General features: G+C 38.7%; 1 protein-coding gene and 1 long non-coding RNA gene across 8 annotated transcripts in view; both read left to right on the top strand.

Annotated features, from left to right (window-relative positions):
• The window catches only part of POU2F1 (POU class 2 homeobox 1), a 183,415-nt gene that overhangs the window by 134,606 nt on the left and 34,187 nt on the right, over nt 1–14,622 (top strand). For all 7 annotated transcript variants that reach the window (XM_081824529.1, XM_081824530.1, XM_081824526.1 and 4 more), the window contains 4 exons: nt 1,152–1,340; nt 3,028–3,154; nt 4,482–4,576; nt 10,453–10,626. In XM_081824529.1, the coding sequence (XP_081680655.1) occupies nt 1,152–1,340; nt 3,028–3,154; nt 4,482–4,576; nt 10,453–10,626 (585 nt within the window). The remainder of the gene's footprint in view (nt 1–1,151; nt 1,341–3,027; nt 3,155–4,481; nt 4,577–10,452; nt 10,627–14,622) is intronic.
• LOC145722274 (uncharacterized) lies at nt 4,585–6,771 on the top strand. The gene is made up of 2 exons (XR_014146414.1): nt 4,585–4,937; nt 6,526–6,771. It is a non-coding gene; the product is annotated as an uncharacterized LOC145722274 (long non-coding RNA).

The raw sequence follows: 14,622 nt of genomic DNA on the forward strand, positions 1-14,622 counted from the left end.
CAAAGATTAGTATGTTTATGTATTATATAAAATATTTATAGTCAAATATACCTTGATAGGTATTAAGTTTTTGAATGGTTTGATTTTGATTCTTATGCCTCCAATGCGCGAATTGTATTGGACCCTTTTAGAAGGAGAGTTGTGCCACTAAGTGAATGCACTTAATATATTCCAAGGTGGGGCACCTGGCTGGCTCTGTTGGAAGAGCATGTGAATCTTGATCTCAGGGTAGTGAGTTCAAGCCCCATGTTGGGTGTAGAGATTACCAAAAAAAGAGAAGCTTAAAAAGAGAGAGAGAGATAGTCTAGGATTCCTTCTTGTCTGATCAGATCATGCCACCAAAAGGAAGGCAAAACACACTTACTACTTTGTGTTTGAAATAAGTTGCGTTATGAAAGCAAGTTTAAATCTGCTCTAAATACATTTCCTGTTTTACTGTTTGGGTTTGTTTTGGGTGATTAGTGTCTACAATAGTAAGAGACACTTGGGATTCCAGGTTCATGTGGCTGGAGCTTCTCTGAAACCTGGGCATTAGGATTCATTTGCATGTAGAGAGAGCGGCTGTCACCACCTGTTTCACCGAGATAATGTGTTGGAAAGGGGATGTAAAGTTGCAGAGACCCAGTGCTTTCAATAATAGAAAAGACTGGGTTAGGGAGGGGCTGTAGGGAGACTTGGAAAAGAAACAAATGGAGCTCATATTCTTTAGTCATATCTTCGGACATAATGGAAATGATGGAATATGGCAGAGATTCATGCTAATGGGAAGCAGCTGGGCCTTATCAGTTCTTTCCGTGGTCAGATCCAGCATCCTTGTTCCTCATTCATCTGACTAATCACTTGCTGTTCTGTTGGGTGTAAATTTCTTTTCATATCCTGTCAGCACTGATTCCTTTTTTTCCTGCTTACTACTTAATTACTTTTTTGCCTGAACTCTGGGGCCCTGGATGAGCTTGAATGATGCAGTCCAGAGTGAGAACCACCGTTTTAATGTAACCGTTCTGCTAGTAATGGTAGCTTGATTGCTGATGAACGTTCTAGTCTCATGCTACCTACATGAAGTTGGGCCGCTAGGGTCTTATACCACCTGGCTTGTAGTAGGGGCCCTTGTCCTTCACACCTTCCCGAATGTTTGTTGTACTTCTGTTCAGCTTACTTTGACGCCAGCCCAGCAGCAGTTACTGCTCCAGCAGGCCCAGGCCCAGGCCCAGCTGCTGGCCGCAGCCGTGCAGCAGCATTCCGCCAGCCAACAGCACAGTGCTGCTGGGGCCACCATCTCAGCCTCCGCCGCCACGCCCATGACGCAGATCCCCCTGTCTCAGCCCATACAGATCGCACAGGTGAGTCTCTCCTGGGGCTTGGGCACGAAGGGGAGGCAGAAAACGGCAGGTTTCCTTTAGTATAAAATTCACTTCCTGATGGTTAGTGTGGGCCCTTAAGGACGTGAGAAGCTCTAGATCGGGGAAGTGTGTGGTAGCCTTCCTTACCACTGCACTAGAAATAATACATTTGTTTGCTTATTTGAGTTGATATTATAAACACATAACTGATTATTTGAATAACTGTTTATATTAAGTGACAATTCTTGAATAATTAGTTGGCATATTTCTGAAGCAGGGGATTACTGTATTTATTTTAATTAGCTAATTATGGCGGGCATGGGTTCTTTCATGTGCTCTGCAGTGAATGTTGCCACTCGTGTGAGAGAGGTGGCACGTCATCTCTGCTACAGAGTGATTAACTCCGTGCAGAACTGCATTAGAATGTTGTTTGGTTTCAGTATTCACATTTTAGGGCAAAGTATCCACAGATAATAAAAAGTTATTTAAGAGGCATAGACAGTACTACCAAGGAAGAAAGGTAAATGAAATCCTTTATCTCAAGGAGAGGAAAAAAGTACCGGTAGTCATATCAGTATGTCATAGAAAGAATTCTTACAAGTCTAGTGCTAGACAATGATCTCTGTCCCCCTAGAGAAGACTCAGAAGTGCAGAAGTGGATTTACATCGTACCTAGAGTTTGACTAGACATTGAAAAAGAGCCAGTTAACTATATGAGTAAAGAATAGATGTCAGACTGGGGCGCCTGGGTGGCTCAGTCGTTAAGTGTCTGCCTTCGGCTCAGGTCATGATCCCGGGGTCCTGGGACTGAGCCCCGCATCGGGCTCCCTGCTCTGCGGGGAAGCCTGCTTCTCCCTCTCCCTCTCCCCCTGCTTGTGTTCCCTCTCTCGCTGTCTCTCTCTGTCAAATAAATAAATAAAATCTTAAAAAAAAAAGAATAGACGTCAGACTAATTTTTATGACCATTATATACAAGCTTTATCAAGATAATGTTTAATTTTGGCCACTTTCTTCCTCACCAAATACAATGTTTTTAGTGTGTAAGATTTGAGAACCCTATGTTGACATTATTCTCATAAGATAATGTGCCATGGAAACACATTGAAAATTATGAAACGCTAAACCAAGATAAGCAAGTTTAGTATGCTATGGCTTGGATTTTTATGTGGATAGCTATTTTTAGGTATTTTTACACTGATTTCTCAGTTGAGTTAGACTGGTGCCAAATTTAATGAATCGTTATAGATATTTTAATTTATTGATGCAAATTCAAACTTAGCGCTCTCCATTTTTACTTAAGAGAAAGATCAGTTGAATATTTAAAAACTCAACATATTCTTTTCTCACTTGATTTTTAAAACCCATATTGGTCTTTACATGTTACAACACTCAACTGTAACCATTTGTTCTGAGGAAATTTGAAATAACTATTGGAAATCAGGTTTGGCCTAAGTCATGACGCAGTAGCTACCCACAGAAATCATCAGTCCTTATGGCCGCTCCAGGTTTCTTCTTTGCTTCTTCTTTGGGAACATACCCAGGCGTACCCTGTTCCGAAGAATGGAAAATATTGTAAAATATTGACTCTTTTTTATTTGGATGCCACAGTTCATCATCTGGGAACCGTATGATTCAGGGAGTTTTGATTTCAGGATCTCTAATCTGTGGTGTAATTCTGGTTTTCTAGGATCTGCAGCAGCTGCAGCAGCTTCAGCAGCAGAATCTCAACCTGCAGCAGTTTGTGTTGGTGCATCCGACCACCAACCTGCAACCAGCGCAATTCATCATCTCCCAGACGCCCCAGGGCCAGCAGGGTGAGCACCTCCCCCGCACCTGCCCGCGGTACATGGGGCTCTCCTTTGGGGGCTCCTACATCCACTGCTGTCATTCTGGCCCTGGAACTCCATGAGCACAGTGTTTTTATTACATTTACTCTAACTTCAAACTCAGTATCATGTTAAGAAAAATACATTTTTTGGTCACGCATACCACATGTTGAAGTTGTCCTTTAATGCCTTTCATCTGTTTAATCACTAGGGGGGATCCAAGAGTTTGGCCAACAATCTAAATGAAATCCTTCAACATAAATTACTTCTAGTATTTTGATAGTTTTTCTTGAGAATGTATTTAAAAAGGTGGGCTGGGCATTAAAAGCATATGCTTCTAACAATCATTTGTTTTCTCTTAAAGTTTGGGAAGGGACAGGATGTTATATTAGAAGTTGCAGGTTTTTGAGTTATTAAAAAAAAGTTCAAGGCCTTTTAGTGGTAAATATTGTGTCACTTCTGTATCAGACAGTTAAGTTCAATCATGTTTGTAAGATTGGTTAATGGAGTCAGTGTAGAGAGATTCAGGGTATCAAGACTTCATCCCAAGAAACACTAGTGCATCTCTACCAATTCCTCATTATTTCTGTCCTTTAGCCTTCTTCTTCTTGATGGTTCATTCTAAAATCTTTCATTGTGTAAATACCTATTCCACTTCTTAATAGATAGCTTGCTCCTTTCATGAACCAGACAGTTCTCTGGTCCAACATCTACTGGCAGTTTCTAATGGATTCTGGGTTAAGAAGGTGAGCTCTTTTTAGAGTTTCAAGCTGCTTTTGTATAGAGTACTTCTTCATTTTCATCCATTCCTTACTAAAATAAAGGATTGGCTGATCAGAGAGATTGTCAGACACCGTATCAAATACATACATCAGTTTTAGTTTAATGTTCCATGTCTTCTGCCCAACTTGTATTTAACAAGATTGAATTTTAGGCAAATAAGACATTAAGAGTTTTAAGACTGATAAAACTATGAAGAGATTGGGGGCGCCTGGGTGGCTCAGATGGTTGAGCGTCTGCCTTCGGCTCAGGTCATGATCCCATGGTCCTGGGATCGAGCCCCATATCGGGCTCCTGGCTCAGTGGGGAGCCTGCTTCTCCCTCTCCTTCTGCCTCTCTCCCTGCTCATGCTTTCTCTCTCTCTCTCTCTCTCTGTATCTCTGTGTCTCAAATGAATAAATAAAATCTTTAAGGAAAAAAAAAAAACTATCAAGAGATCAGCTGGAAATTTTCACTTCGCTTTCTTATTCTCTATTTTGTCATATGTTCAAAGTAATCTTTAGTGTTTCTCACATGACACGTTTTTGTTTTACAGGTCTCCTGCAAGCGCAAAATCTTTTAACGCAACTACCTCAGCAAAGCCAAGCCAACCTCCTACAGTCGCAGCCAAGCATCACCCTCACCTCCCAGGTCAGTTTTCTCCCATTGAGGTTTGCTTTCTCTTGTCTTGATGTTTTGAGGGATTCTTGGACTTTGTTAAATTATAAAAACACAGCAGAACCCCATAATACCCTAATAAAAATAATCCAGATAGTTTTCACAAAGTGATCAAAGATTCAAAATAGGACTTACCAGCTTGGTAAAGCAATGCTACCAAATTGATGTAGTCTTTGAAAATCTTCAGGGAGTTCCTATTTTCTTATATGTTTATAAAGAATAACTTTGTTAGTGGCAAATGAGTAATGAGTTCTGGCTGTTTGGCCATCCTCTCGTCTTCCCTGACCCCTCCCCGTAGTTGGCAGTAGAGATTACCACTTGCATTAGAAACCTAGTGCCTCAGTTAAAACACATCATTGTCCTTTGCACTTTCTCAGAAATTGCAAAGAAGTTCTGATCTTTGTGTTTTCTTTCCTCTCACCTCTAAGATGTTGCTTTAGCTCATTTCTACTAGAAGTAAATTATAAAAAATGCATATGCGTAGGCATCTTGAGATTTAAGCTTTAGATCTAGTTTGTTTTGTAAACAGCTGTGACTTTGAGCATGTCATTTCACCTCTGTGGACCTTCATTTCTTCTTCTGTAAATTAGGTGATTGAACTGACTGATCCTGAATCCCCCTTCCATTTCAGATTCTCTTTGTCTATAATCTTGGAAGTTATCATTAGCACATTGCCAGATTTGACAAAATTCAACATCTGGTTATGATAAAAAGTCTTGCAAACTAGGAATAGTTTTCAAACCTTACTAAGGCATCTACAAAAAAAAAAAAAAAGGGCCCTACATCATACTTCCCCATTAAGATCAGGAATAAGGCAAGGATGTCCACTGTTACCACTTATCTGGCTTGTACTGTAGGTCCTAGCAGTGCAGTAACACAAGAAAAAAAATAAAGGACATGTAGATTAGAAAGGAAGATGTAAACCTGTCTTAATTGGTAGAGGACATGATTGTCTATGTAGAAAATCCTAAAGAATCTACAGAAAGCTGCTGGAATTAGTAAGTGAGTTTAGCAAGAATGTAGGATTAGATTCTTGTAATCAATCAGTATTAAGAAGGATTGTTTGGAAGTTGAAATTAAGAGGAAAAATATTTACAGATAAATTTAACAAAACATTTGTAAGACTTACACATTGAAAACTACAAAATATTGCTGAGTGTTATTAAAGAAGACCTAAACAAATGGAGAGATATAATATGTTCATGAATCAGAAGGCTTATGTTAAAATGTGAATTCTTTTCCAAATTGATCTATGGATTCAACACAATTCCAGTCAGTACCCAACAGCTTTTTTAAATAGAAATTTGCATGGTATTTCTAACGTTTATGTGGAATTGTAGAGGACATAGAGTAATCAAACAATTTTGAAAAGTAAAAAAGTTGAAAGACTACCTCATGTCAAGAATTGTTATAAAGCTATAGTAATGAAGATAGCATGATAATGGCACATGGATAGAAATGAAACAGAATAGAAGGGTAAGTAGACCTACACATCTATGGCCAACTGATTTTCCACAAAAATGCCAAAGGATTTCAGTGAGAAAAGGAAGGCCTTTGGTTATCCATAGACCCCCCCCCAAAAAAAGAACCTTGATTTTATTTTACACAATTTACAGGGATTAATTTGAAATGGGTTATGGACCTAACCTTCTAGAAGAAAACTTAGGGAAAAATCTTTGTGTCCCTGGAAAGAAAATGATTTCTTTCTTCTTTTTTTTTTAAGATTTTATTTATTTATTTATTTATTTATTTATTTATTTATTTATTTAAGAAAGAGAGAGAACATGAGTGGGAGGAGGGGCAGAGGGAAAGGGAGAAGCAGACTCCCCACTGAGCAGGGAGCCTGATGCCCGGCTCAATCCTAGGACCCTGGGATCATGACCCAAGCGGAAGGTAGATGCTTAACCAACTGAGCCACCCAGGCGCCCCAAGGTAATGATTTCTTAAATAGGACACAAAAAGGGGTGTCTGGGTGGCTCAGTCGGTTGAGCGTCTGACTCTTGATTTCAGCTCAGGTCATGATCTCAGGGTGGTGGGTCAAGCCCCACTTTGGGCTTCACGAAGCTCAGCAGGGAGTCTGCTTCTTTCCTTTTCCCTCTTCCTCTGCCCCACCTCTGGCTCTCACGTGTGTGTTCTCTCTCTAAAATAAATAAATCTTTAAAAAAAAATAGGACACAAAAAGCACTAATCATAAAAGAAAAAATGGGTAAATTTAATTTTATAAAAATTAAAAATTTTTTGTTAGAAGAATAAAAAGAAAAGGCACAGACTGGAAAAAAATATTCTTCAAATTTATATCTGATAAGACTTGTTTTCAGAATTTATAATAAATTCACACAACTCAATAATATTTAAAAAGGGGGTATGTACAAAATATTTGAAAATACTTCACCAAAGAAGAAGGTATGCAAATGCCCAGTAACCATATGAAAAGATGCTCAAAATCATTAGTTATCAGGGAAATGCAAATGAAATATCACTACACACCCACTAGAATGGGCAAAATGAAAAAGACTATGACAATACCAAGTGTAAAGCAACTGGGTTCTTTTATATATTGTTAGTGGGGTTGCAAGTTGGTGCAAACAGTTTGGCAGTTTCTTATAAAGTTAAATATGCATGTACCTTATCACCCGGCACTTCTGCTCCTAGAAATGAAAGCATATGTCCACACAAAGACCTGTATATAAATGTTCAAAGCAGTTTTATTCATCATCACCCCAAACTGGAAATAACCTAAATGTCCAACAGCTAGTGAATAGGTAACATAATTTTTGGCATGTCCATGTGATTGATGGAATACTACTCAGCAATAGAAAGAAATATACTTCTGAAACATTCACCAACATATATAAATTTTGGAAGCATTATGTTAAGTGAAAGAAGCCAAACATGAATGACAGCATACTGTATGATTCAATGTGGATGGTGTTTTAGAAGACAAAACTATAGGAACAGAAATCCTATCAGTGCTTGCCGGGGGCTGGGGGCTAAGGGTGGAGATTGGTGGCAAAGAGCACAAAGGAACTTGTCTGGGGGATAGAAATGTTCTGTATCTTAATTGTCGCAGCAGTTCTGTAACTATATACAGTTGTCAAAACATCAAACTGTACACTTAAATTTGCACTTCATTGTGACTGTGCTGCATATAAAAATGAGGTTGGAGTTTTGAAAAAAGCCTGTACCGGCAATTCCTTCCTGGCCTCCACGCTCTGCACACAGTGGCAGGGCTATGTAGCTTCATCCTGACTCCTGCTCACTGAATTCTACTCTACCATTTCTAGATCTGGCCCAGTCCAGCCTGAGATTTCTGGAGTTGGGGTAACTTATCTGTAACCACCCCACCAAAAGGTACCCAAGCTATTTTTAGTCCTTTATTATTTGAGAACGGGGTTACTTCAAGCCTGGAGATGAAGTAACAGTGTGATAGTTGAGATTCACCTCTCCCTATCAACCAGTTTCACTGGGAAGCGTACAGCTGCACAGGATTCTGACATGGTTGGCGCTGGTTTGGGCTCCTCTAAAATGGTCAGGTTGAGCATTACTCAGTGTCAACAACATCTAATAGAGATGAACTTGTTGTCTTCATTGAAACGGTGATAGAGAGGAGCTTACTCCAGTTCTAGGCCTGTGTCATGTCTATTGTGTAGTTTTCTGGGCCGGTTGGTTCAGTTGGAAAGAGCATATTACTATCCAGGTCGAAGTTTGGGGTTTATGACGCATTTAAATTACAAGAGAACTCACAGCCACAGACTCCATCTGTAACCCTGGGCAGTAAGCTCTCACCTGGGCTACTTCACAGGAAGGGTCAACTCAGCAATGATGTTGTAGTCGGCGGGTTGGGGGGGGTGGGGTGTGCAGCACCTTCCACTAACAAATACTCACAAGGGCAGACAGATTCCGCTCGGCTTGTGAGCAAAACAGTAGCCTTATGTTTGTGTAATAAGGAAATTTAAAATTTTCTTTAAAAGATTATACTACTTCATGTCCCCAAATAAACTTCAGATAGATTTAAATAAATATATAGGGGCGCCTGGGTGGCTCAGTTGGTTAAGCGACTGCCTTCGGCTCAGGTCATGATCCTGGAGTCACGGGATCGAGTCCCGCATCGGGCTCCCTGCTCGGCAGGGGGTCTGCTTCTCCCTCTGACCTTCCTCCCTCTCATTCTCTCTGTCTCAAATAAATAAATAAAATCTTTAAAAATAAATAAATAAATATATATATATATAAAAATATATAGAGGAAGCTAGCAGACTATTAAAAGGAATTTTATCTGAGTTAGAAATAAGTGAAAGCTTTCTCAGATTTGAAGCAATAAGATGTTAGAAAGGGAAAAAAAAGTTCACCCAAATGACAATTTAAAACCTATGTACACTGAAGAATAAAAGGAAAAAACAGATTGGGAAATCTATTTGTACTGATACAACACACAAAGCCTTAATCTATAACATCTGGTGAGCTCAATAAGGATGAGAATGAGACCATTAATAGATGTATTGGCTATGGATATAAATCCATTGATAAAGAAATACAGGTAATTATTGACACATGGGAAAAATTTTACTTTGAGTAATAAGAGAAATTCAAATTAAGGCAATAGTGAAGTACCATACATTCCTTCACTTAGCAAAACATTTTTAAAAACTGCTAACACAATCACTTGGAAGAAACTAGCATTTTGTAGTGAGAACCAACATGATGTGTATTTATGGTGTGCCCTTTATCTTATAGAAAATCACTTCTGAATGTATCTCAAAGAACTAATTACAAAGGTGGGAAAAAGAACCATATGTACAAGGTTTTTCATTTTGGTGTTAACTATCTTAGTGAAAAACAGTGTCTAGCAATGAAGAAATTGTTTAATTATGATAATATCACCTCAGTTAGCCTTTGAAAATGATAATTATGAAGCAGAGTATAAAATTATATATCCTATAATTATAGTTAAAGTTAAGAATGTAGATCCAAGGGAGGGAAGAACCTTTTAGAGGCAGTGAGTAAGTTTAGGGCGCTGGGTATGGTGACAGTATCTATTCATGAATGTATACTTACTTTCAAACTCGTCAAGATGTATACATTAAATATATGCAGCTTTGCTTGTGTCAGTCATACCTGAGCAAAAACAAAGTTTACTGTTTTGATTTTGTGCCCTGTGGCCCCTTCCAGTGTCTTAATCCTATCATAAAAGTTACTCTGATCAGTGAGATGCATGACTTGTTACTGAAGATTTGAAAATTACTTACAACTTGTGAGAGAAACATTTAGAGATTAAATAAACCTAGTGCAACAAATTAAAAGCAGGATAAAAAAGGAAAGAAATGTAGGTCTATGGAAAGAAAGACACAAAAAAGAAGCTGTTAAGTTATTTAAACTGTAGGTGATTTACTTTCCCCTTAAAATCATTTTAATCTTATTATTTTTATAATACTGTGTCATAAGTTGGAGATATGGTACAAACAAGATAAACAAGATAGCTGTTTTGAAACTTATAGATTAAGTGGCATATTTGTGAAATAGATTCTTTAAAATAAAGTCTAATTCATTACGTATGCTCTGAACAAATGTATCTTATGCATACATATATTTGAAAACCCAAATATAATGGTTTCATTTTTGAGTATTTAAGCTTTTTCATGAACTTACATGTTTTTAACCTTAACCGTAATTATAGTCCACACAGTTTCACACTCTGTTTTTCTCACTGAGCCTTATGTTGTACCTTCCACGATGTTACATGGTCTTCATAATTCTTTATGAATATAGCTGCTTCTTTAAGTTGTTCACGTGCAACACGTTCCAGTGTATCATTTTGTATGCTTGTTCTCTTATCCTTCTGTTCCTTGTAACAGCCAGCAACCCCAACACGCACAATAGCAGCAACCCCAATTCAGACACTTCCACAGAGCCAGTCAACACCAAAGCGAATTGACACTCCCAGCTTGGAGGAGCCCAGTGACCTTGAGGAGCTTGAGCAATTTGCCAAGACCTTCAAACAAAGACGAATCAAACTTGGATTCACTCAGGTAGGATGAACCCACCCTTAACTTAGAGATATCTCCTTGACTGGGTCCAGATCTGTGCTTTACATGTCCAGAGAAGCTTCTGAGGTGCAGAAGGTTCCTTGGCCTTGTTGTCACTTAGTTTTAGACTGCAACTTGTTCTTAGCCATTTTCTGCATTTATAAATTTAGACTGTTAATCATATATCCAATTATATAAGTTTATGGTTTAATGTTAGGTTAAAATCTTTAAGACTTCTCTCAGAACACGGGCCTCTGAAATCATAATTAGACCAATAAAAGGTGAGAGTTTAAAAGATTATGTTTGGGGGGCGCCTGGGTGGCTCAGTTGGTTAGGCGACTGCCTTCGGCTCAGGTCATGATCCTGGAGTCCCGGGATCGAGTCCCGCATCGGGCTCCCTGCTCGGCAGGGAGTCTGCTTCTCCCTCTGACCCTCCTCCCTCTCATGCTCTCTGTCTCTCATTCTCTCTCTCAAATAAATAAATAAAATCTTAAAAAAAAAAAAAAAAATCTCAAAAAAAAATTAAAAAAAAAAAAAGATTATGTTTGGGGATACTGTAACTATAGTGAGGGTTTTATTTGTAGAACATCTGGTTCTAGGCCTTAGTGCTCTGTCTGTAAGATTCAGAGAGTAAAGATTGCAGGGGGAAAAGTTTGAAAGACTTGTTTAAAAACAGATTTTTGGGAGAGAGAAGGGGGCCAGTGGACACACACACACACACACACACACAATAAGCCCAAACTGAAAGTAATTAAACAAATAGGAATCTGTTAAACCTGAAAAGCCCAAATTAATCAAAATTCAAATTAATTTTTTTTTAATGTCACCTAGCAGAGGGCTTTTAATGTGGAATAAGTTTAATGGTTTAAACAGGCATCTGGGTATATAGCATTCTTGTTCCAAGCACTGCCACTGATAACTCTTTGATTAACCTGTCACAAATAATACTTTTAGAGCAGGAAAAGAATTAAACTGAGTAACATTTATGTAAAATGATATGAGATCATTAGATGAGAAGTAGTTGTGGAAGTATAGATTGGATTGGGTGTTTTTATGGAATCAGGAAAAACCTGATATTTTCTTAGAATATAATTACTGTTTGAAGATTAAGCTGCTACTTAAACACTATCCAAATTATTTTCAGTTGAAAGTAAAGTAATGCACTACTGTGGTAGATCAAAAACCAGGGATGATATCCTTCTTTTCTCTGTGTTTTTAAGAACAGACTTAAATTCCTTATTTTTCTGGTAACTTATTTTTGCTCAAAGAAACTAATTACATATTAGGAACGTGAAGTGATTTTTTAAGTAGGTAAAATTTTAGAGAAAATGCAGTTATCTTTGTGAGGAGTTTCTGTTGTGAAGAAACAAATTACAATTCATAAAGAGTTCAGTACTTTGAAACATCTCAACGATCTGGCTTGTTTTTAAAAAAGAAAGCTACAACTGGAATGATGGGGTAAGTTAAGCTTGAGTAAGTGTAAGGTTGGTTAGTGAGCAGCTCTTCGGCTTTCAGGCTATTAGCAAAGCATACTCTGAGGTTCCCTAGGAGACTGTTGCCTCAGTGAAATGCCAGGGATATTAAGGCTTTTTAAAATCTTTAACTTCTACCCAAATAGTTTTTAGCCTTTTTGTGGCATTTGACCCAACATACTGCTAGTGTTGTTTCTCCTTCTCTTACTTTCTCTTTTATGTAAAGGAGCTTCCTTATGGTCTAGCGCTTTATGGTTTTACCCTATTATTTGGCATGAGTCTTCTTTATTTTTCAGAATGGCTTTGACATACCAGTGGCAACATTTTGCAAAATTTAACTGCGTGGATTAAAGCACATAGTACTGGTGGAGGATGGGAAAATCAACCTTTGTTTTTAAGTCACCTACCCCAGTTGTAGTTTTCCAAAGGTTGCTTTGTATCCTGTTTATTTATATACACACACAGGGGAAGATAGACATTGAAGTTGTTTAAACAAACAAAAATCCCTATCCTCTGAGTAAATGTACATGTTAGTAGGTGTTTTAAACAGTATTTTTTTTTCTTTTCTCTCTTTTTTTTTTAAGATTTTATTTATTTGAGAGAGAGAAAGCGAGAGAGAGCATGAAGGGAGGGAAGGGGCAGAAGGAGAAGCGGGCTTCCCGCGGAGCAGGGAGCCTGACAAGGGGCTCGATCCCAGGACCCTGGGATCATGACCTGAGCCGAAGGCAGACGCTTAACGACTGAGCCACCCAGGCACCACCCCCTAAACTGTAACTTCCTAATTACTTAATTGGTTAAAAGATTGCTATAGATTGTCACTATATAATTGGGAGGCATACCGTAGTATAACACTTTTATCACGTGTGGTACATTCATTATTTCCTAATTCCAGTCTTTGTTCCTTTTTCCTTTTGCTCTTTTAAAAAATATCAGGGGCTCCTGGGTGGCTCAGTCAGTTCAGTGTCTGATTTCAGCTCAGGTCATGGTCTCAGGGTCCGGGATCGAGCCCCGCATCAGGCTTCCCATTTGGTGGGGAGTCTGCTTGTGTCTCTACCTCTGCCCTTCCTCCTGCTCTCTCCCTCTCTCTCCCTCTCTCAAATAAGTAAATAAAATCTTATCAAAGAAAAACATACCAGAGATATTCTGTATAGTTCAGATAATGTATGAGGCCACTGCTTAAAACAGTTACTTTTGTGAGGAAGAACCCAACGTGGTAGTAACAAGAGCACTAAACTGAGCATATATCAAATTAATGAGAATTAGTATATTAACTGAGGGGCCTGTTGCTTTTTATTCATTTAAATAATTTAGGGGCGCCTGGGTGGCACAGTGGGGTAGGTGCCCAACTCTTGGTTTTGGCTCAGGTCATGATCTCAGGGTCATGAGATCAAGCCCTGTGTCGGGCTCTGCGCTCATTGTAGAGTCTGCTTAGGACTCTCACTCCCTCTGCTCCACTCCCCCTCCCCCCGCCTCACTTGCTGTCTCTCAAATAAATGAATCTTAAAAAAATTTTTTTTAAATATGAAGTAAAATTGTATTATAAATCTCACATGGATTTGTCAGAGTTTTGGTGAGTTGATGGCATGGCTTTATGTCTAGCCACCGTTTAAGGCATTATTTTCATAATGATGTGATTTTTGATATGTTATTTTTGTGTACTTACCAATATTGTTAACTTTTCCTAGATATTACAGAAGTTTTTGAGAAATTCTTAGCAAATTATGCAGATACGATGTCAGAAGACATTTATTTTCATCTATTACAGCAGGTCTTATACTCAAAGAATTGCAAGGTTTAGTTGGCCCAGCTTTCTAAAGCTATTATCTAAACAGAGTGGCCAAGACATGAATATAAGTGACAAAGCATATTTAGTGCCTGAAATATAGTAGGCACTTAGTGAATATCTGTTGATTGAATGAAGTAAGATTTAATAAATGTATAGAGATATTGATATAGATAAACCTGTATCTACAGATTTATTTGTATATAAATATAATGGATAGCATTTATGCCCCGCTCACACTATCCTGGTTCTTTCAGTTTTACTGTAATTGGAGGGAAATCAATAAGCCGTCCATTCCTGTTCTTCTTGGAGACTGTGTATTCACAGCTGTCAGTGACACTTTCTTTGGCAGTGCGAATGTTCTCATCTGTGCATGCAGCACGTGGCCGCTACCCATGTGTGCCTCCTGAGCACTTGAAGGATGGCTAGTGGTGCTAATAAGGAACGGAGTTTTTAATTTATTTGATTTGAATTAAGTTAAATAGCCACATCAGTTGAAGTTCTGATATTCTCTATACCTCATTTTATCATATAGTTTGAACGTTTAAACCTATACCTCTGTTAAACTTTAACTTTTTATCAGAAGTTGCGCAGTAAGAAAATGGAGGTTTCGGGGCGCCTGGGTGGCTCAGTTGGTTAAGCGGCTGCCTTCGGCTCAGGTCATGATCCTGGGGTCCCAGGATCGAGTCCCGCGTCGGGCTCCCTGCTCGGCGGGGAGTCTGCTTCTCCCTCTGACCCTACCCC

The sequence above is a fragment of the Leptonychotes weddellii genome, chromosome 6 (assembly GCF_054177405.1).
Source record: "Leptonychotes weddellii isolate Sample4059 chromosome 6, ASM5417740v2, whole genome shotgun sequence".
In the NCBI taxonomy this organism is placed as follows: domain Eukaryota; kingdom Metazoa; phylum Chordata; class Mammalia; order Carnivora; family Phocidae; genus Leptonychotes; species Leptonychotes weddellii.